The following is a 23366-nucleotide window of genomic DNA, read 5'->3' as shown; positions in this document are numbered from 1 at the left end:
ACATTGACAAAGCATACGTCCTACATTTCTAAGCAAGTTAGCCTAAAGGATGATGGTCAGTTAGTAAGATACTAAGGGTGTATTTGAACCTTGTGTGCTGTAAATCACTGTGGCTTTACTGTGTGTGCATTGAGACGTGCAGTAAGGTCACCCTAAGACAATGTGATCCTTTGGAATCCAATGGGACCTCCAATCAGCCCCTGGAAAAGCCTACAAACATGTGACCATTGGCAGAGCCTCATAGAGATGGGCTGAGCTGCAGGAGACATTCACGTTTTATAATTAAAGGAAACACACTAATTTTTTATTCATAAAAACAGAAATTTGCATATATTATTAAGTCTCTTTGATTATTATATTTAAGCATAGATATATATTGAAACATATATATTTCTATGTATGTTTCGACCTAACCTTGCTACATGGAGCTATATTTAAAGCTAGTATTGGTCAAAAGCACCACTTATCCTCCATGTGCAAAGTGCAAGCAGATGAAGTTTATGCCAGGATTCATAAATGAATACCGAAAATATCTTAAAGGGACAATATAGTCACCAGAACAACAGCAGCTTAATGCGCAATAGCCTCATAGGAAAGTTTGATGATTTCAGCCAAGGATGCGGAACAGAAGAGTGCCAGACACAACTCCCCAACTGTCGCTGAAATAAAGATTTGTATAATCACCTTTTACATTGCTTAAACGTGAGCAGGGGCCTAAACTGTGTTTTCACAGCTACAGTGACAGGAATACAAGTTTGTAATTCTGTTACTATAGTGTTCCTTTAACCCCTTAAGGACACATGACATGTGTGACATGTCATGATTCCCTTTTATTCCAGAAGTTTGGTCCTTAAGTGGCACTGCAACCCCCGAAAATGAGTATGTTGTAAAGATAGAATCTCATGCATAGGCGTGCGCAGCCCATTGCATTAGGGTGTGCACCCTAAAGCACAAGCACACGCGGCGTATATATATATATATATATATATATATATATATATACACACACACACACACAACGTTGTGTGTGTGCTGTGTGAGGGTGCTGTTAGTGTGATGTGTGTGTGTGAGGGTGCTGGTAGTGTACTATGTGGGTGAGGGTGTATGTGTGTGGGTGCTGTATGTGTTTTGGTGCTGTGTATGTGTATAGGTGCTGTGTATGTGTGTGGGTGCTGTATGTGTGTGGGTGCTGTGTATGTCTGTGGGTGCTGTGTATGTCTGTGGGTGCTGTGTATGTCTGTGGGTGCTGTGTATGTCTGTGGGTGCTGTGTATGTGTGTGTGTGCTGTGTATGTCTGTGGGTGCTGTGTATGTATATGGGTGCTGTGTATGTGTGTGGGTGCTGTATGTGTGTTGGTGCTGTGTATGTGTGTGTGTGGGTGATTGTGGGGGGTGGAGGTGCCGGTACATTACTTAATATCCCCCCTCCCTTCTTACTTTATGTAGGGAGGGGGGATCCTTCCTTGCTGCCTTCCCTGGTGGTCCAGTGGAGGTGGGGGCAGATCAGTTATCCCCCCTCCCTTCTTACCTTATGCCTGGGAGGGGGGATCCTGCGGCTGCCATCCATCCCTGGTGGTCCAGTGGAGAGTGAACTCTAGCCCCGCGGCAACGCTCAGATCTCGCGAGAGGAACCCGGCGGAGCTGCTGGCAAGAGCTCCGCCGGTCCTCTCCTGCCTCCATCACTGCCTGTGAGCCGGTGAGGGGAGGCTGAGAGCAGAGCCGGCGCTCGGATAGCGCCGGCTCTGCATGAGCCGGCAGGGGAGATCCCGAGATCTCCCCTGCCGGTCTCAATACATAGGCGTGCCGCGGGGATTAGGGTGTGCCCAGGCACACCCGGCACACCCCGTGCGCACGCCTATGATCTCATGTTCTAGCCGGATCCTCCACAGACCTCAATTTGGTACTCTTCCTTTGACGTGGGCTCATGGCAGCTGAATCGCCAGTAGCTGAAGAGGATGGCGGCGTCCTCAAGTGACAGGTTTAGGTAAGTAAATCTCACATTTCCCTGCCACCCCAGCAGCCAGACCCTGAGCAGCGATGTCCCCATTGAGGACGTTTGCAAATTATGCACAGACCCCAGACGGTGACAGAGCTGCTTTAAGAAAGTGCAAGGATACGCCAGGTTATGAATTGAAAATAGGTATTAACTCATATGTCAATATTACAAAAAGAGACATTAAATATTTTATTTTAACTAATAAAAATTCTGACATTGTCCCTTTAGCCATTCTCTCAAAATATAATACATTAAATATAATATATTAAATGTTAAGGTGAGAACCTTCATCGGGTAGCTTATATTTTTTAATGCAATTCAGAAAGGGATATAGGTCTTCAGTGGCACAAAGTGTAGAATGATAACATAAGTACATAAATGATAGCGTATTCCCAGGATTATATGATGACCAAGAGGGACAAGGATATATTTTTTTCGCTTTCCTTAAAATATTTTTAGGTGTGAGAAGTTAAAAAAACTGGGAACTTATCTGGAGATCAATAAAAAAAAAAAAAAAAAAAGAGAGAAAGAGAAATATTCAGAGCTCTTAAAATCTCTCTTCCAGTGTGAGGTGAGTTTGCAGTACACAAAGAAAAATAAAGTAGAATGGGATCACCTGGGGAACCAGGCTATAACACATCACTTCTTCACCCAATATATCCTCGCTCTATGCCAAGATTCTCTAAACTATGGCCCTCCAGATGTTGCGGAACGACAACTCCCATGATTTTGTTGATGAAATAGATATCAAGAGACTCATGGGAGTTATAGTTCAGCAACATCTGGAGGCCCAGAGTTTAGAGAACCCTGTCACTATACACACACGCAGATGCTATTTTATTAGATACATCTGTACACCTGATTTAAAAGCAATATTTATCTGGTCAATCTTGAGACAGCAACTCAATACATGCAGACATGGCCAATAAGATTAGTTATTGGGAACCAAACATGGGAATTAAGAAATTATTGAATGACTTTATATTAATGACTTTAACTGTAAAATGATTATAGGTGCCAGATGTGATGGTTTGAGTAGCTCAGCTGGTATTCTGTGTACACCAGTCTTTTAAATCTACAGAGAACTATGTAAAAAGCAAAACATTCAGTAAGCAGCGATGGTATGGACCACAATGCCATGAAAATGAGAGACCTGACAGGCAAGTGACTGTTTCTGAAATAATCACGCATAACCAGTACTGTTCATGCCACGTCACAAAACACACACACTCAAGCTAGTTCTGCAAAAAATGACAATAGGTTCAGTGTACAGCAATAGGCTTGACAATCTCCATTCTCAATCCAATAATGCTAGCATGCCAGTACAGACTCTCTCTGCATGAAGAATCTCAGCACCCTGCTAAATCCATAACCTAAAACTTGTGTACTGAGCTGGGGGCAAACGGGGTTTGCACCGGGATAACTTGTACCTGATAAAGTGTCCTTGAGTATGTATATATTGTATGCATTCCATCTATAATACTCCTAGTAAATTTCAGTATATTTTCAAGAATGAGAGGCTGGGTATCTGTGCCTCGAAAACATGATACATATTTCAGAAATTGAATTGGAAAAATGCATTTCATACAACATATTCGTTCTAAAATTGGTTACTGCCTATTCCATCTAAAATTGAGCTTTGACAGACAGGAGAGGAAATTGCTGCTGCCTGGTGATAAAGGGAACTGCACTGCCTCCAAGGAGTGATTGTTATATAACTTTGATGGAAAGAGAGACATTCGGCATCAATTTTATTCCATTCCCTATTTCTGATAGTAGGTGTAATAATGATATACATATCTCTTGGATTTTATTCTAAAGACACTTACACTTTTACCTAATTGTTGAAGTCTAATATTCCATTTTAGGAATTTTATCGTATGTTGATACCTATCTTTTTCTTTTTTTCTTTTGCACAGTTCATTCTTTGAGTAAGATTTGCCTGAGGCATATAAGATCTGTATGTACCTTATACTGCCATAAATGCACAAGAACATTTAGTCTAGAGGGAAATGGAAGCCTGTTTTACAGTGATCTACAGTATTATGCACACTGTAAAATGTCAACTTGATGGATTGGTAATTCAATGATCAACATATTTCTGGCATCACGAAAAGTGGAAAAGGGATTGTTTTAAACCAAATAAAGAAATCACACGGCAGATCATTTTAGTAAAATTATCCAAAATGTTACTCATAGAAATACCATTAAGTTAGATGTTTCTAATATCAGTTTGTTTGTTTTAGTGAATCCTAGCTATATATAATAACATTTTACTTATATTTACTTTTAAATATAAATTACAATCTAATGGTTAACAAAAAGAAGACGTCTGTGTACTAATAGAAAAAATGAGGGTCTCAAATTTAGGGGTAGGCAACTTTGGACTACATCTCCGATAATGCTGGCAAAGCAACAAGGGAGATGTAGTCCACAACACCCAGAGTGCTAAAGGTTTCCCACCCCTGGTCTAAATAAAAGATCTTATTTGTTGATGTGCTATTTTATGAGATCAATTTTATCAGGGTACTCTTGACTGTAGAGTTTTAACAATATTGCAGTGTCGGGTAAGTATCATTGTACACAATTAACAAAATTGCATAGTGCTATCTATAGTCAACGAGATGTATACATTGTGCAAGCTAAATTAATAAACTAGATCATCATATATCATCATGACTGGGTATAACCGTTCCCTCCAGTTGCAGGGTAGAGAGGGCCCTCGTGCAAGAAAAAAAAAAAATATCCCAGAGGATGATAGAAGTCTGAGGCTGCCTGCAATGCACTCTCTGCTTCTCTCTCTGTGCATATTATGTCCTCCCAGCCTCTGCAATGACTGTAAGCTGTGAGGAAATAACAGGAGATTCCAGCACTGAGTGCTGACATTAAAGAGCCCCAGTCGTACTGCTAAAGGGCTGCAGGACCCGACCAGGCCCCAAATCAAACCAGCCTGTTTATCGGGCTTACCTAAAGTGTATGGGGTACCTCAATGGTTTCCAAACTAATCTTTATGGTCCACCAACAATCCAGGTTTTATTTCCCTTTTTTATTCTAATGGAGGGCCATGAGGACTGGTTTGCGAACCACACGGTCACCTGATAGCTCCTGACGTTAGTTCTTTAGCGGAGCCCTAGTCCTAGCAGGGACTCTCCTCCGCTGGTTTCTCCAACATACACTCAGGAACAAGTAAAATACTCCAAGGTACAGCCAAGCACAGTAAAATAATCCAGGAATCTCCCACTTTCTCCTCAGCAACAGGACGACACTCAGCTCTGGGGGTATAACTGGTTTTAATGGAGCCACACACTGCCTTTTATGTGAATCCCCATGCAAGGGGTTTCCAATTACACATTCCAGGGGCATTCCCCACTGGACCTGCGAGTAGACTGAGATGCAATTGTCACGTTTTCATCCTCTCCATATGCTATGCACAACAATAGTGCTGCTCGGCAGTCCTATGCCATAAGACCTGGCTTTTGCGACATGTCAGTGGATGCCCGCCGCTGCAAATCCACACTGTCATGTAGCTCCACGTCTGTTCACGATGGTGGCGACGTTGACATGCGAGTGACATCACGCATAGGATGCGCGCACATGTTTTGGGGTCATAGGCCGGATACGGCCAATCGGATTCACAAGAGGGATACTTAACTCACTAATTTCTTCTGCTCATTGCCCTGACGTGGTTTCCTTTTGCTGGTTATTTTGAGAGTATGATCGTGCTGCTTTTGTATTTGACATTGGCTTTGTTCTGACTTCTCTAATTTCTGGTATCCCTGACTATTGGCTAATCCTTGTAACTGTGTTTCGTTCTGTGTACCTGACCCCGGCTAGCATTTCGACTATTGTCTTATATGTTAAGTCTGGCCATTCTAAACTCCGGTTGGACGTTATCAGCATTCCTAGTGTGATACTAATACTGCGTGTTGGATCAATTGTAATCCTGACAACAATAAACAACATAATTACAGCGATCAGATTCCACAAACGTAGCCAAAATTCCACCAGGGTATAGTTTCGATCGACCGCACACCATGCGCCTTCCCGAAAAGGTTCCATGAAATTAGGCTGTGTGGTCAGTCTCTTTCGGGAGTATCAAATATACAAAAAACAATGCATAAACTGTTTGTGTGTACATTCGTTCTTTGTCTCTTGTTCGGGAGTTTGCTCCCTCCGAACGCCACTCTGTTCATCTGTGTGGCGGAACCCGCCTCGCCACTGGGCATTGGAGGGGCCTGGCTGCCTGCCTCCTACCTGCTATGGAAAATTGGTACGTTTGAACTATATTTGGGCATGTTGTATTTTGTATTGCTGCTGCTGACCCTTTTAGAATCATCCGTAGACATATTGGGACTTTTGGGAATAATGTCCCTTTAACACTTTGTAGCATATTGCAGTAATACGGTCTTAATTATATATGTATGTTATTATGTGTTCGGTTAAATTGTATTCATGTATGCAGCATTCACCTGATTGTTCGGTAGAATCACTCCATTCATTATATTGAGTGAAACTACCGAACAACCAGACCATCCAGGAATAAGTGTGCCTCCAATTACCGTTTGCATCAATGTTGCAAACGGGTAATTGGCAATCTATGTAATGTGTTCTTTGTCCTCTGGGTGACCGCCATTCGGGAAACAAACACGTGGCGGTGGCCATCTTAAACTCCCGAACAGCGGTGTTTTGCCGTCGAGTGTCTGGAACTGAAATCGGACACTCGACTAGGCAAACACCGCTGAGACCTCCAGACTTCCAGTATTTCGTGTAGAAACTACCGAACGGCCCGCTGTTTGGTAGAAAGAACCCCACGAACTAGGGAATTCATTTGAATTCTCCCCAGGCTCCATAACTCAGGCATAACGCAGGGCCAAAATACATGGAACTATTTTCGGGTACTTTAACCATGCGGTCGGTCAAATCTTTGCCTGCCCATAACTCCCGAACCCCTGGTCTGATCTGGGTGATTTTTGAGTATGTTGCTCTCCCAGATCAAGATACCATTTAGAGGTGTATCTTATATATTTGGGGTACATCTGAAACTTAGGGGAAATGGTGTACTGTTTAATTGTGTTAACAGATAAGTTAAAGGGAGGAGATGTGTGGGTTGTACCTTAAACTGTATTGGTGGCTGTACGAATTGTGGTAAACCCCTCCCTTGCATGGGAGAATGCCTTAAAAGGAGGTTGTGTGAATAAATGAGAGAGTTCCTGTTTTAACCCTCAAAGTGAAGTGTCGTCTCATTCTTGGGGGAGGATTTATTGCATGCTGTTCCAGTTTGACTGCTAGGAGTGCAGACCTATTCGTATGGTTCCTATTCAACTGTCTACAGCATTCAGAGGCTTGAGAGGATTTATATGCTTCTCCGGTTCGGTGATTGTGGTGACTGCCAGAGTGCTTGGAGTCCTCAGGAAACGCTAGGAACATCCTTCAACGGAGGTACCCAGTCGGGGTGCCCGTCGATCCGTTACAATCTGAATCCCCACGAACATAACCGAAGCAGTGTTCGTGCTGTTGAGTGTCCGCTTTTAGTTCCATACACTCGACGACCAAACAAAAAAAAAATTAGAATGTTCGTGTTGTTGTTTGGGAGGTGTGAACAGGAGTTACTGGGGTTAATGAGCGGCACACTCCACATTTGGGTGGCATTCGGTAATTTGTTCAGTTGTGTAACAAGACAGTGTTCGCATGTGAGCTGAATGGTATTTCCCAAACAGCCAGAGGAACAGGTTAAAAAGCAAGGTAATCCAAAGACAGTGGGATCTGTCCCACACGTGGACTATAAGCACAAAACATAGGAGACCAAAAAGATAAGGACAGCCTATAGCAGGAATAAGGGTGACGTCCCAAGGCTCATTCTGCTACAAGTTCCTCTCATCTCCACTTCATCATCTGCCACTTCATATAGCAATGACCATCCAAAGGTCCCTCTAGAGGCTGTCTGGCAAACAGTCACTAGAGGAGGAGTTATTAAAAACTGCTATAATTACCTGCTCAGGGTTAAGGGTGCTGGGACACTGCAACCAGACCACTTCAATGAGCTGAAGTGGTCTGGGTGCCTATAGTGCCCCTTTAACTATATCCAGGATATATTCTTTAAAATGTGCACTGTAAAGTCAGGACATTTGCATTCTCCTGGCATATCTGAAATACAGAATCATTTACCAAATAGTTAGGTTAAACTCACTACTCTAGAGAACATGTTTCTATTACTCCAGAATCCAGTGGCATCAAGCTTTACACATTTCCGTTTTGAAAAGCTATTTCCTGATGCTATTGACAATAGCTCTGTGCTGACATTTTTTCAGAGGCATTTTGAAACTTCATAGTGAATATTATAGACTTTTATTCATTCCACGCTTCGGTTTTCAAGTTTTCTGTTATGTGCGCTCCTGTGGATTGCACTTCTGGACATTTCAGCTTCAAAATAATAACATTTACTGTTGAACAAAGTAGATATATCAGGGCAGAACATATGAAAAATCTGACTATAGTTGAAAAGTTGTCATGTTCTGGAAGTGCTATGTTGAAAAGCCCTTAGCTCTGCAGCACAGACCATTCTTCTGACATTTTTTGTCTATGGAGGTCATATGGTTGTGCACTTGCGTTTGAATACCATTGCCTATGTATCCAATTTTACCAATTATATATTGTGTTTAAAGACAATACCCTTCCTCAATGTACTATTTTACTGCAACAGGTTATAGTAAACTATGCAATCTTACATTATAAAAATCTATGTTTATCTCTTCTCTTCATAATCACCTGGATTTTCAAAATCTATCTATCTGTCTATCATCTCTTATAAAAATGTATACTGCTGTCCAGTCTCAAGGTGGCCATTTTGTCTAAGTTCTTGGTCTAGTGGTTGGTTACTAACATTTTATGTGCTCACTTTACTGGGTTTGTAGCTACCCATGGGCTCCTGAAAAGGCCTTGGTCTAATTTTGGCATTGGTAATTGGCAATTATACAAAAGGGTATGTTGGGTTGTTGTTATGAGTGCAAGGTTATAATGCAGTGGATGAAAACTTAATGCGGCACATTTAGGGTAAATGTTGTGTCTTCTGGTTCAGTACAGAAGGGTGTGAGTTTAATGCACTACTATGTGGGTTAATACAGCAGGTAGGGATTTATAAATATAGGTTTATATAACACTCTGAATTTAATCATATGTTTGGTGTTATAATGTGACTTATAGAGCATGTTTGTCCATAGGGCATTGTATAGGACAGGGTTTTAGGAGTAGTAGTTTAAACTTTATTTGAATATCAGTGAATAATCCTATCACTGTTAATGTTGATATAATGTGAATTTGTGGAGTCTTTGAAAGAAAAAAACTATTCCGGTGGGACCGAAACACAGCCGCGAGTGGCGAGGAAGCATTGGAGCACAGTGAAGTCACTGCATATACAGATCCCTTCCACCGTGTTCACTTCTATCAGCAGAAGTGATCATGGTGGTTGAAGTAACACTTTAACATATTCTCAAAAATTTTAATCAGTTGGTAGCAAAATGATAGATGTTATTGTTTCCTAACTTAACTGTTCTTATTTTGTCAATCAGAGAAAGATGAAGGTCTAAGTTCTGTGATTTTGTCCATCACAAAATGATGACGGTATAATTCAACAGAAAGATATAGGTCTACTATAGGCAACATAATTGTTTAATCAGGTTCACTACACTACAAATGTAAGAACCCAGGCATCTTTGCATTCTCTTTGACAGCTTCTCTTCTTAATAATTGTCTCAAAACTTCCTTTTTGGAGTGAAAGAAGAAGCACCTTGGCCACTTCAAAGCACTGAAGTGTTCATGTGTCATTGAGTAACCCTTTAATTAATGACTTATTTTTTTTACTATTTTCTTATAATGTGATAACCAGTAGAATTCTCTTCAGAGATGAGTATTTCTTTATACAACCAAGTAGAAAAGTGAAAAACACCCAGAATACGTTGAATATATATATAAAATATGAAACAACCTGGAATCGGATGCAATCCGTGAATATAATCTGTATAAAAATCAGAAAACTGACATAGCGTAATACAGTATAGGATATACACTTTATCCTATACTGTATTACGCTATGTCAGTTTTCTGATTTTTATACAGATTATATTCACGGATTGTATCCGATTCCAGGTTGTTTCATATTTTATATGTATATTCAACGTATTCTGGGTGTTTTCCACTTTTCTACTTGGTTGTATATTGTCTTTAGGTGTTTGTAAGGTACACCTGGGAACACTTTTAGTTATACGTTTTTATCACATATTTTTAGTGTGTATACTTCTTTTTGTTTATATGAGTATTTCTTTGTCTGTGATTTTATTTTGTTATATTATTGTTTTTAATATATACATTTCTATATATTCAAACATTAGTCCAGATACATACATAGGTATTTCGGATTAGAAATATTTATTTACTTGAGCAAGTAAAATATATTTTGTAAATAATTTTCATTTAATTTCTTCTTCTCGCAGGTTTATGGAGGTTCACATGTATCTTTATCCATAACATACAGTAATTCCTAAAAGCTTCTTTTGTGTCATCCAGTTCTGCGTTATCATGTTCTGTGCCAGAATTCATGGGACTCACGGTCCTACACAGAGAAAGAGATTTGTTATTTACAAAAATGTTAGAAAGCATGCTTTGATAATTTTTTAAAACTCATATATTTATAATTTCTAAATCATGTTCGCAGTATACATTTCTCCTGAGTTAAAATTTATAAATGTAGGTAAGCCAGGAGAGGTGTGGAGGGCTGCACAAACAAAGTGATTTACCTCCGTAGTGGCAGAGAAGTAAGCAGTGAGCCTGCAGGGACAAGATCTATACACCAAAACTAAAGTTGTTTTGCTGCTTAGAGTGTCCCTTTAAACACAATATAACAATATAATGTGACAGAAAATCTTGAAAGACTTTCTGTGTGCGTGCTGAGACGTATTGGTGTATTATGTATTAACATTGGTCAATGCAGATGCTAGCAGCACCACAATTAATAATGCATGTTTTAGGTGTGCCCCCAAGTAATGTTTTCTTCTTAGAATTATGTGACCTACAGGCGCTAATTGGGGGTGCTTTTTTTTACAAATGCTACAAAATCTTGTATTAGTAAATAAAGTGTATTCGTGCAAACACTTTTTATCATGCTAATAATATTAAGGACAGAGGCAATTGTCCAAGTTCTGAACCAAAACAAAACCTAGAATTTTATCTATACGATTTCCACCAAATGCCTATTTTACGTTACGTTCACCCACACTTATTATTAATCATTTTGTGGCGTACAAATAGGGGTTTCATTTCACATCAAATATTTATATATGAAACATAATTTAATATGAATAAAATCTAACTAAGTGTATAAAATAAAGACATTTTAGCATGGCATTTTCTTACTGTGAGTATCATAATACTGTTTTGTTTTTCTGCAATAAAACACATATTTGTATACTGTGATAATGTCACGACTAGTAATGTGGTCCAGCACGCAGAGACTATGTAAATATATACATAAGTCAGAAAAGGAAAAATAACAGGACAGAGCGTAAACCGGACCTTAGAATGGCCGGACTAATACGCTAGAGACAGAGAATGGTCAAAGGGAAAGCCGAGGTCAAGGAAGCCAGAAAATACTCAATACCGATACAACAAGCCAAGTCAGGGAAACCAGAGATCAGAATAACCAGGGAAACGCCAAGGATCAGGATACCAGGAAATCAGAAACACGGAAATAGCACTTTCAGGAAACCAGGGAACTGAAACCACGACATGGCAAAGTACTAGGGTGCATTAGGGGTTTAAATACCCCTCTCTAAGCTATGATTGGTCAGAGGGCGACCTCTGACCCCAGAACGTGCGTGTGCGTTGACGTCGTGACGTCACGCACACGTTAGTATAATTCTCGGGGGCGGGGCTATCCATAGACGCGACCACGTGGTCGGCGCCATATTGGATTCGGGCGTGATGCCCGGAAGAACTACACGCGCGGTTCCCGGCTCGCCGACGAGCAGGTAAGCTCGTGTAGTCGGAGCGGTCGTGTCGGTCGGGCACGACCGTGAGGCTCGGCGGGCCGGTGACCGCAACAGTACCCCCCACTCGAAGACCGCGCACCGAGCGGGAAGGACCCGGCTTAAGAGGAAAGCGGTTGTGAAAAGACCGGAGAAGACGGGGCGCATGGACCCGGTCAGCAGGAACCCAACAACGTTCCTCGGGACCATAACCCTTCCAGTCAACGAGATAGGACAAGACACCTCTGGTTAACTTGGAGTCCATGATAGAACGGACTTCGTATTCCTCTTGATCACCCACTACCAAGGGCGGAGGAGGAGTGGATACCCTTGTGTAGCGATTGCAAGTAAGGGGCTTGAGCAGAGACACATGGAAAGTATTAGCTATTCTCATATGAGCCGGTAGTGCCAAAGTATAGGTCACTGGATTAATACGTTGGGTAACTCGAAAGGGACCAATGTACCGAGGGGCAAATTTCATGGACGGGACCTTAAGCTTGATATGTCTTGTGGAGAGCCACACCCTGTCACCCGGAATATAGACAGGATTAGCGCCCCGTTTCTTGTCAGCTTGGACCTTAGCTCGTAATGAGGCTTTTTGCAGAGCTGAATGGACGGAATCCCAAGTATCATGAATCGAATCTAAACGGGTGTTCAAAGCGGGGATTTCTGTGTCTGAGAATGCAGAAGGAAAAACAGTGGGGTGATAACCCTGATTAACAAAGAATGGACTGTGATTAGAAGATTCATGAGTGGCGTTGTTTCTGGCGAACTCAGCCATGGGTAAGAGCTCATACCAGTTAGATTGATTGGCATTTATAAAGCAACGTAAATAGGCTTCTAAAGACTGATTCGCCCTCTCTGCTGCTCCATTTGTTTGAGGGTGATATGCTGACGAAAAGGAGAGTTCGACGCCCAATTGTTTGCAAAAGGAACGCCAAAACCTAGAAACAAACTGGCTACCTCGGTCAGATACTATGCTTTTGGGTACACCGTGTAACCGAAAGATCTCTCTCAAGAATATTTGAACTAGATCTTGAGCAGATGGTAATTTTTTAAGTGGGACGAAATGTGCCATCTTCGTGAATCTATCAATGACCATAAGGACTGTATTAAACCCGTTTGAACTGGGTAGATCCACAATGAAATCCATGGCCAAGTGGGTCCATGGAGCACTAGGTATGGGCAGTGGTTGTAATAGTCCAGGAGGTGACCTGGGAGGAACTTTAGAAACAGCACATATTTGACATGCCCCAACATAATCTTTGACATCGTTTCTAAGAGCAGGCCACCAAAATCTCCTGGAGATGGCAGAGAGAGTTTTATGGACTCCAGGATGGCCCGCTGTGAGGCTGTCATGGAACAAATCTAGTACCTTCTTTTGAAACTGAGGTGACACATACAGTTTGTCCGGAGGTTTTCCCACAGGTGCCTGAGTTTGATCTGCTATTATGGCACAGAAGAGTGGAGAAGACACTTCGGAAACTGTAGTGGCAATGAGGCATTCAGGAGGTACAATAGGATATATCACCTGTTCCGGAACTTCGTCTGTCTCAAACTGCCGAGAAAGTGCATCTGCCTTGGTGTTTTTAGTACCAGGTCTGTATGTAATTACGAAATTGAATCGGGAGAGGAACAATGACCACCTAGCCTGACGAGAGGACAGTCTCTTAGCGTCCCCAATATAAGCCAAATTCTTATGATCAGTAAAGATCAAAAGTGGCTCTTTGGAACCTTCCAAGAGATGCCTCCATTCCTTAAGGGCCAGTACAATGGCCAAAAGTTCCCTATTCCCTATGTCGTAATTCCTCTCTGCAGGTGTGAGTTTGCGAGAGTAAAATCCACAGGGATGTAAAGGCGTATCAGGACTCTCTCTTTGAGACAGAATGGCTCCAACTCCTGTCTCTGATGCATCCACCTCTAGGATAAATGGTTTGGATGGATCAGGATGGGTCAGGACAGGTGCTGAGGAAAAAAAAGATTTTAATCGTTCAAATGCCTCTCTTGCTTCTTTGGGCCAAGATATACAATTTGCTCCTTTTTTTGTTAAATTGGTTATAGGGGAAATCACGGAGGAAAATCCCCTTATGAATTTGCGGTAGTAATTCGCAAAACCTATAAAGCGTTGAGTAGCTTTAAGGCCCTTGGGTAATGGCCACTGTAAGACTGCCTCCAGTTTACGAGGATCCATCTGGAAACCAGACGGAGATATAACGTATCCAAGGAATTGTATCTCCGTTTGGTCAAACTGGCATTTCTCCAGTTTACAGTAAAGGCCGTTCTGTAACAGGGTTTTCAGTACAATTCTCACATGTTCGTGATGTGTCTCTAGGTCTGGGGAATAGATGAGAATGTCGTCCAAATACACTAGGACGAACATGTGAAGGTACTCTCTTAGGACATCGTTGATAAAATCCTGGAATACCGCTGGAGCGTTACATAATCCAAACGGCATAACCAGGTATTCGTAATGTCCCATTCTGGTGTTAAATGCGGTCTTCCATTCGTGACCGTCCTTAATTCTGACTAGATTGTAGTCACTTCGGAGATCGAGCTTGGTAAAGACTCGAGGTCCCTTTAATCTGTCGAATAGCTCTGATATAAGGGGAATAGGGTAGGCATTTTTTATGGTAATCCTATTCAAACCCCTATAATCAATACAAGGGCGTAGGTCTCCTTCTTTTTTAGAGACAAAGAAGAATCCAGCCCCGGCTGGTGAGGAGGACCTACGGATATGACCCTTTCTGAGAGCATCCTTAATATATTCCTCCAAACAAAGATTTTCCTGGGGGGACAAGGCATAGACTCCTCCCTTGGGAGGCATAGTCCCTGGTAATAAGTTTATAGTACAGTCATAAGGTCTATGAGGAGGTAACCCTTCTGACTGGACCTTGTTAAATACCTCTTTCAAATCCATATACTGCTGTGGAATTTGTGTGGTCAAGGGAGGTGTAACAGGAACATTAATGGTGCCAATAGGTTGTGGGATTTGCTTAAAGCAAACACCTTTGCATCTCTCACCCCAACTCACAATCTCTCCTTCAATCCAATCCAAACGTGGATTGTGTTTCAGGAGCCAAGGGAAACCGAGTATTATCGGAACTGTAGGTGAAGATATGATTTGAAAGGTAATTTCTTCAGAGTGGAGAATACCCACTGAAACAGTGATTGGCAGAGTTTCGTGTGTGATGAAAGGCTGGGTAAGAGGCCTTCCATCAATGGCCTCGACTGCTATAGGTTTTTCTTTATGTCTTAAGGGCAGGAGATGTTTAGCAGAGAACTCTTTGTCTAGGAAATTCTCCGCTGCCCCAGAGTCAATCATAGCCTCACACTGAACAGTAGTGTTCTCGAAAGATAAGGTTACTTTGACCAGGAAACGGTTCTTAGTCAATTTAGGGGACATATACATCACACCTAAGGTCGGTCCCCGTACGTGCCTTAGGTGTGCAAGTTTTCCGGCCGAACCGGGCATGACGATCTTAGATGTCCCTTCTTACCACAATACATACATAACCCCTCGTTACGTCTGTGTTGTCTCTCTGCCTCAGTGAGTTTAGCACTACCCAATTGCATGGGTTCAGGTTCTGGAAGAGGCGTTTGGCTACTCACCACTGGGTTAGAGAAACGAGGAGCTATGGACAAATTAGAACGTCTGTTACGTTGTTTGTTTTTCTCTCTCTCTCTGAGCCGGTTATCAATGTTTATCATGTAGGCAATAAACTCATTAAGACTAACCGGAAGGTCTCTAGCTGCAGTTTCATCTTGTATATTCTCAGCTAAACCTTCAGAGAAAGCAGCCACCAGACCGCTATTGGTCCAATCAACCTCAGACGCTAATGTCCTGAACTCTATTGCATAATCGGCTACAGAACGACTGCCTTGCCTGATTCTCATAAGGGCTTTGGCAGCGTTCTTCTCCCTGCCTTTAGGTTCAAATGTAGCCTTAAAGGCCGTAAGAAAGGTACTGTAATCACGGGCTATTGCGTCACCACTCTCCCATAAGGGGTTAGCCCAAGTCAAGGCTTTTCCAGTTAATTGGTTCATCAGATAGCCTATTTTAGATCTATCTGTTGGGAATGAACCTGGGGAGGCCTCAAAGTGGTATTCTATTTGGTTTAAAAAACCTCTAAATTCCTTAGAATCACCTCCATAACGAGGGGGTGGTGACAAAGTTATGGACGGTGGTTTATGTGGTACGGGAACCACTACAGGTGGCGGAACCACAGGTGGTACAGGAGGGACCTCTAAATAGGCAGTCCTCTGGAGCAAGGTCTGAAATGCCTGAGCAAATTGGTCTAACCTGTGGTCCATATCCTCCACCCTATTTTCACAGGCGATCATATGTTTGCATAGTTCTGCAGGATCCATGGCCATGTCGTAATGTCACGACTAGTAATGTGGTCCAGCACGCAGAGACTATGTAAATATATACATAAGTCAGAAAAGGAAAAATAACAGGACAGAGCGTAAACCGGACCTTAGAATGGCCGGACTAATACGCTAGAGACAGAGAATGGTCAAAGGGAAAGCCGAGGTCAAGGAAGCCAGAAAATACTCAATACCGATACAACAAGCCAAGTCAGGGAAACCAGAGATCAGAATAACCAGGGAAACGCCAAGGATCAGGATACCAGGAAATCAGAAACACGGAAATAGCACTTTCAGGAAACCAGGGAACTGAAACCACGACATGGCAAAGTACTAGGGTGCATTAGGGGTTTAAATACCCCTCTCTAAGCTATGATTGGTCAGAGGGCGACCTCTGACCCCAGAACGTGCGTGTGCGTTGACGTCGTGACGTCACGCACACGTTAGTATAATTCTCGGTGGCGGGGCTATCCATAGACGCGACCACGTGGTCGGCGCCATATTGGATTCGGGCGTGATGCCCGGAAGAACTACACGCGCGGTTCCCGGCTCGCCGACGAGCAGGTAAGCTCGTGTAGTCGGAGCGGTCGTGTCGGTCGGGCACGACCGTGAGGCTCGGCGGGCCGGTGACCGCAACAGATGTCCATGAGTACAAAGATATAAAGGTTTGCTGTTTCTTTGGGAAGGTACAGGGCCAATTAGGACGTGCAGTCATTGAAAATTTGATAATTCTTTTTTTTTTTGGCCTATGCGTTCTTTGAAGCAGTTTGGGCACCCAGGTAAGAAAATAATCTTAATTATGGCATACAATTTTTAAACGTAGACAACCCAGAGTACTGCAAAATGGGTATGTCTGTTCTTTTTAGAAGCCACTTGGTAGCAAAACGTAGCCAAATTTAGTGTTCATAACTGTTGTGTGTTTTTATACACATACATTGTAATTTCACTGTTTATGTCATTATTCTTATATGTTTTACTTCTATAAAACACTCATATTTGTGCAATGTCCCATGAATACAATAATACCTCCCATGTACAGGTTTTACTGGGTTTTTGGAAGTCACAGGGCAAAATATGTGGCCTGCCCATTTCAGTCTTCATACATGGAATTTCACATATTGATTTTCTGGGCCTATGTTGCTTTTAAAAGAGTATGGCACCCTAAAAAAGACATTTACCACCATGATGGCATAGAATTTTAAAAAGTATTATAAATGTAGGTTTTTGAGTTGTTTGGTGTAGCCACTTTGTAATGACTAGGCTTAAAATAAACAGGGACAGGCCAAGGTCAGGGGATCCAGAAGCCAGAGTAGTCGGTATAACAAGCCAATAAGTCGGTATAGGCTTCTATCAAATACTAATTAGGAGAAACCATTGTCAGGAATCCAGAATAACCAAAGTCACATACAGAGTTATTCATATTAATAGTTTAGTTCTGCAAGGTAGAATCTAAAACAGTCTGTTATACAATGGCCAGGTGAAGAATGGTAGGAAGGGCGGCAACAGGTAAAGTCTAACTCCTTTTCTGTACACGCAACACTTTCTCTGGGGTGACTTTTGGCAGGCTGTGTGCGGGGGGTGAGAGGGGGTGCTTCCTAAAGCATCCTCTGATGTAAAAGCAGGAGGATAAGGGGACTGAGTAAATAAGATATTAAACAAAACTTTAATTTAAAACTAAGAAACGGATATGTGTTCACTGTGCCAGCTACTATAGCACATATGAATTGTTGTAAATTGCAACTTGGGTTAACTAGATGGCAATTTTGTCATACCAAAATTTAGTTTTTCGAATAAAGCTGTATACACTGATCAGCCAAATATACGCCCCCCCATATAGTTCTTGTACTCTACAGCATTTTTCTGGCTGTTCAGTTCTTCCTTTGACAGACACTGATACTGTACCTTTGTTGTGCATTGCAGACAGCATGTACATATCTTTTGTTATCTGTGTATTGAAGGACCATCACCTCATACTGTCACCCCATACTGGCGTAAACCTGATACTAAGCCTCTGCTGTTTCTGCCACTTGTCAGGGTTTGGGGGAAAACAACTTTGTATTTTATGCACTGTGCCATTGATTAAATAAATCAATGCTACTGTAATAATTATCAACCCATATTCAACAGGGGAAGAAGCAGATCCCACACAAACTTGCCATTTGTGCCCACAGTCTGGGCAAGATAGCTATATTTCCCTTGATAAATGCAAAATGCCCTGGTGTAACCAGTAGTGGATTTGCATAATTTGTAGAATTTAATCCCATATTGTGAGATGGCATACATTGCTTAAATAGCAAACCTGAATTTCATCAAAGATTTGTCTGTTGTTTGATACAGGGCCAAATTTTGAATAGTGTGTCTAAGTATTGGTTATTTCTAGGTGGTCACAGTGCGTTGTCTTTAAAATGGAGGAATCACATATTTACTCATTTTGGTCCTTCTTTAAAACCAATAGACTGTTCCATTTTGTGAGTTGCTTTCATATAGGATAGGATAAGAAGATTACGATTTATATGACAATTTATTGGTTTGCCTTATGTATATGTGTTTTTTACGGTTTTAATGTATTCTACATTTAAGATATCTGTGAAATTGTAACTCTATATATACTTAGCCGACGATTTACCTGGATGTGGCTGAATTTCCAGATTTCCACTTCCTTCTACTCTGAAGTGTTCTAAACTGATGTCAGACAAAAAAGATATCATAAAAGTAAGAAGAAAAACAGCAGGATAAAGAAAAAGAAATGGATAGAAATCATAGAAGACACATTAAGAAATAAATATAAAAGAAAAGATGCCATTAGAAAGAGAGGTAGGTGTAGGAAATATACTTACTAAGTAGTCATGTTAACTTGTATTGACCTCTCCAGATGAATCTTGTTCCAGTTCCTGTCCTTATTTGCACCTGTATAACAGAAGGAGTGCATTTACGCCAATATATTAGTTAGGTGGTTATATATTGGAGGATCTCTGATGATGGATAAATACACCTGGGAAAGCTCCAGTGGGTGACATCAATGATACCGGAACTAGGAAGGAGTGCACAGGGGAGACGCCAGGAATACACAAGAACTGTGAGAGAGCTGTATTTCTAGTAAAATACTTTCAGTATGGTAAACCTTGCCTCCAAATTGTTTTTAGTGTGGATTTCTAAATAAATGTGCAAAGTTCTCAGCTGACAGTTTCTTACACTCGATTCTCGATTCTTACTCTTTAAATCGAGAACACTGCTGGGATTTGCAATGCACCAGTAACCAGGGTCTGATCTGAGCTACTTCGTGAGTTGCTTTAATATGGAGATAGAACAAGGGGATTACTATTTAGATTACAATGTACTGGTTTGCACTATGTATACAAGCTGTTCATGTTTTAAGGTTTTCTTTATGTAAGATATCTGTGAGCTTGTAACTCTATAAGCACTTAGCTGATGGTTTACCTGGATGTGGCTGAATTTCCAGATTGTTTTCACTTCCTCCTGCTCTGGCTTGTTATAATCTGATGGCAGGCTGGAAGAAAGGAAAATAAATAAATAAAAGCTAAGATACCATAAAAGTCAACTTCAATGCAGAAAACAAACCACAAGGTAAAGAAAAAGAAAGGGACAGTAGACACAGTAAGAAACCATTATAAGAGAAAAGACGCCATTAGAAAGAAAAGTAGATGTAGGAAATATACTTACTGGGATTCGATGATTCGTGGGAGGCAGCCAGAGTTTGCAGCATGATGGAATTGTGACGGTATCCTGGGAAATGTTATGCTTAACCATGTCGATCTCCCTGTTGGTCTTAACGTTCACAGCTCAATCGACAAGCTTTCTTAGTACGGTGTCTGTTAGTTTGTTGACTTGCATTATCTTTTCCAGACGCATCATGTACTGGTTCCTGTCCTTGAGAAAATTAGGGATCCTCGGCTTGCTGAGCATGGCAACCTTTTTAAGACGGTTTACATCCAAATAGGAAACCTTTCCCATTGCCATTAAAAGCTTGAAATCTATGGCATGCCTGTGCCTTAGGATGTGTAGAACACCTTCAAGGTACACCTGATCCTTATTACAACATCCTGGCTGTGATGTGTCTGTCTGGCCCCTCTTTGCTCGTACACAATAATACCACCTGGCATCTGGGTCTTTGACAAATATTTTCAAATGCTCAAATAGTTCACTGAAGGACATAGAGCTTGCTTGGTAGATAGTATAGTACAATAGGGCAACTCTGCACAAATCGGGATCAGGATGAAATAAAAGGCTGTGGATGGTTGCCAGTCCTTCCTCAGTTGGATTTGCTGGTTCCAGACCATACTTTTCTCGACCTTTGCTGTTATTCCATGGCTGTTTACTGTTGTTGACAGTTCTAAAATAATGAGTTCCAATCTCATGTCTCAGTGTCCCTTGTAGCCACTGTTCTCGTGCCATAGAGACATTTATTGTCATTGTAGGTTGCCTTTTCACAGTTCCCATAGAGGCTTGTGAAACTACATCTTCAGTGATATTAACAGCGATCTCCCCTTGACAACCTTCAGTCTCCATGTATTTGCGTGCTTGCTGATAGATCTGCTTCGTTGTTAGAAGATTTCCTCCTGTGACTTGTTCATAGTTTTCATAATTTTTATATTTTTTGAGTGTGTTTTGTATGATATTAATAGCCACTTGCAGAAATCTATTGGAAGCCTGGCTGTGCTGGACTGAGGCAGATGGCAGGGGAGGTTTACCAAAGTCAAACTGAGGGTTGTACATAAAGTTTGATTTGAAAAATCTATCCTTTTCTCTTTTAAAATTTGATGGCTTCATTCCAACCAAATTAATATACTCATTCTTAGTAATGTGTTCCTTCTCTGGAGGTGAGGGGACCAGCGACACTTTATCTTTAGTCAAACTGGGTTGAAAATGTTCCCCCTCAGAATCAATTTTTGGTGTATTTGTGAGCACTTATTTTCTTATTGACTGACAGTTTCTTTGAACTGTGAATGCTGGTGTTTCCTTTGTTGGAGTTAGGATTAACAAGGTCCCTTGTGGCAGAAAGTGGTGGTGTAGAGACCAGCGACACTTTACCTTGAGTCAAGCTGGGTAAGACATGTTTCTTCTCAGAATCGATTTTTGTTCTTTTTGTGAACACCTTCTGTCTCTCATTGGCTGAAATCATCTTTGAGCAGTTACTGGAATCCCGTGTGTTGGAGGTAGGACCTGAAAGGTTCTTTTTAGGAGAAAGTGGCAGTGTGGAGACTTGCGACACTTTACCTTCAGTCAAGCTGGATAAGACATATTTTCTCCCAGAATCATTTTTTGTTTTGCCTGTGAGCACTTTCTGGCTTACATTGACTGAAACATTCCTGGAAGAGCTTATGCTGGGGTTCCTTGTTTTGGGGATAGGAACCGATAGGTTAACTTTGGCATTAACAGGTCTGGTTGTCAGACGTATGCTACGTGCTGTCAGTGGGAAGTCAGGCTCCATTGTGTTACAACACCTGATCAATTCCGCTTAACTAAAAACGTGAATTGCTCGGTGTGGATGCCCTTCTTCTTCTTTGCAATATCAAGTTATAACTTCTGGTACCTGAAATAACTCTGTCTCTCAGGAGACCTGCAGCAATTTCCTGCACACGAGGTCCAGAGCTTTCATAGTGACAGCAGTAGTAGCTGAGTCCTGGTGCAGCTCTGATGTCATAGAATGTCATAGTGGAGGACAATCACTGCAGGTTTAAAGGCACCAAATATAACTCGATTTTACCCTTCACATTCAATTTAAATTTCAAGATTGTTTACTAAACTGAGAATTCAAAGTGAATTTCAAACATTAGGTCATATTAACTGAAATGTAGTCGTAGCTGAATAAGATAATTTTTCCGGTTTGGCTATTTTGGCCTTCAATCTAAAATCCACTTTAAATTCTCACTTTAGTTAATAACCCTGTCTGTATTGGGTATCCTATTTTTTTTTTCTTACATTGTCCCTTTAGATGACTGTGCCCCTTTCAGTCTCCTGTGGACTTTATGTCTGTTTAATTTTGTATGTGCAGACCGTACTGTGATAGGCTGGAATGTTGCCAACCAGGCAGATTGATGTGTGTGTGCATACAATATTACTGCCGATCGAAAAGTGCTTTGTCTACAGCTGCAATATACATGTGTTTATTTTTATTACATGTTTAATTTGCTAAGACAATATGAAGAAATTGCATCTTATAATTCAAATCATTCAGACTTGATGGAGGATCTAAGGCTGGTATATTTTTGATAATTTCATAGGTTTCTCAGAAAAAGTTGCCAACTCTGTAATCTGCACACCTACACTCCTATCAATCCTCAACTGGTTTTACTATAATAACAAATGATTATGGTAACTTTTCATGCACCATCTCCATCAGCAATCACTGCTTATAGTGATACATGGTGGCTGGACCTTGTTGACCATCAATAATTACAGCATTGTACTGCTGTGTCATATATAGATTTAACATGCTTCCCCTACACTGCCTTACGGAGAATGCATAGTGATCATGCAGCTATGTGACTTAAGTGCTGCAATGGATCTATCCTGCTAGCTATTCTTTCATGACAATGTGAAAAGATAGCTGTGTGCCACCGAAAATGTCTGTTAGCACTCAACTCATAGCAACATAGTTTATCTTCATCAAGACAAGGAAAGAAAAAGCACTTTGAGATACAATATTATTAACAGTATTTCAAGTACAGGAAATTAATAATGCTGATTTTTTTCCCCCTGATATGACATAAATGGATTTATATGTATTCATGCAGAAAGTCAGCATTGCAATATTGAATTTGTCTTTCTTAACCAAATCCTATCCTTTTTTCTAACTTAATTATAGGAGTGTCTCTAGTCAGAGCCACTGTAAGGGCATTAAAGCCCTTACACTTGTCAGGGGCCCAGGCCATAAAACTATGTTCTCAGGTTGACAGAACTAGATTAAGAGCCTGTTTGGCCTGGTGCTGATGATTATGATGGGCCTAATTACAGAACCTGTTATAA

At 41.2% G+C, this 23366-nt stretch overlaps 1 protein-coding gene across 1 annotated transcript; it reads right to left on the bottom strand.

Annotated features, from left to right (window-relative positions):
- Positions 1-20180: 20180 nt before the first annotated feature.
- On the bottom strand, positions 20181-21828 carry LOC134566111 (putative tyrosine carboxypeptidase MATCAP2). The gene is made up of 2 exons (XM_063425818.1): positions 21429-21828; positions 20181-21211 (listed from the first exon to the last, which is right to left on the bottom strand). Exons 1-2 carry the CDS (start codon positions 21826-21828, stop codon positions 20181-20183), a joined length of 1431 nt encoding a protein of 476 aa, XP_063281888.1.
- Between the last annotated feature and the right edge of the window lie 1538 nt (positions 21829-23366).

The sequence above is a fragment of the Pelobates fuscus genome, chromosome 6 (genome assembly GCF_036172605.1).
Source record: "Pelobates fuscus isolate aPelFus1 chromosome 6, aPelFus1.pri, whole genome shotgun sequence".
NCBI lineage: Eukaryota > Metazoa > Chordata > Amphibia > Anura > Pelobatidae > Pelobates > Pelobates fuscus.
Note: the sequence above shows the minus strand (reverse complement) of the source record. Positions and strands in the feature narration are given on the sequence as shown.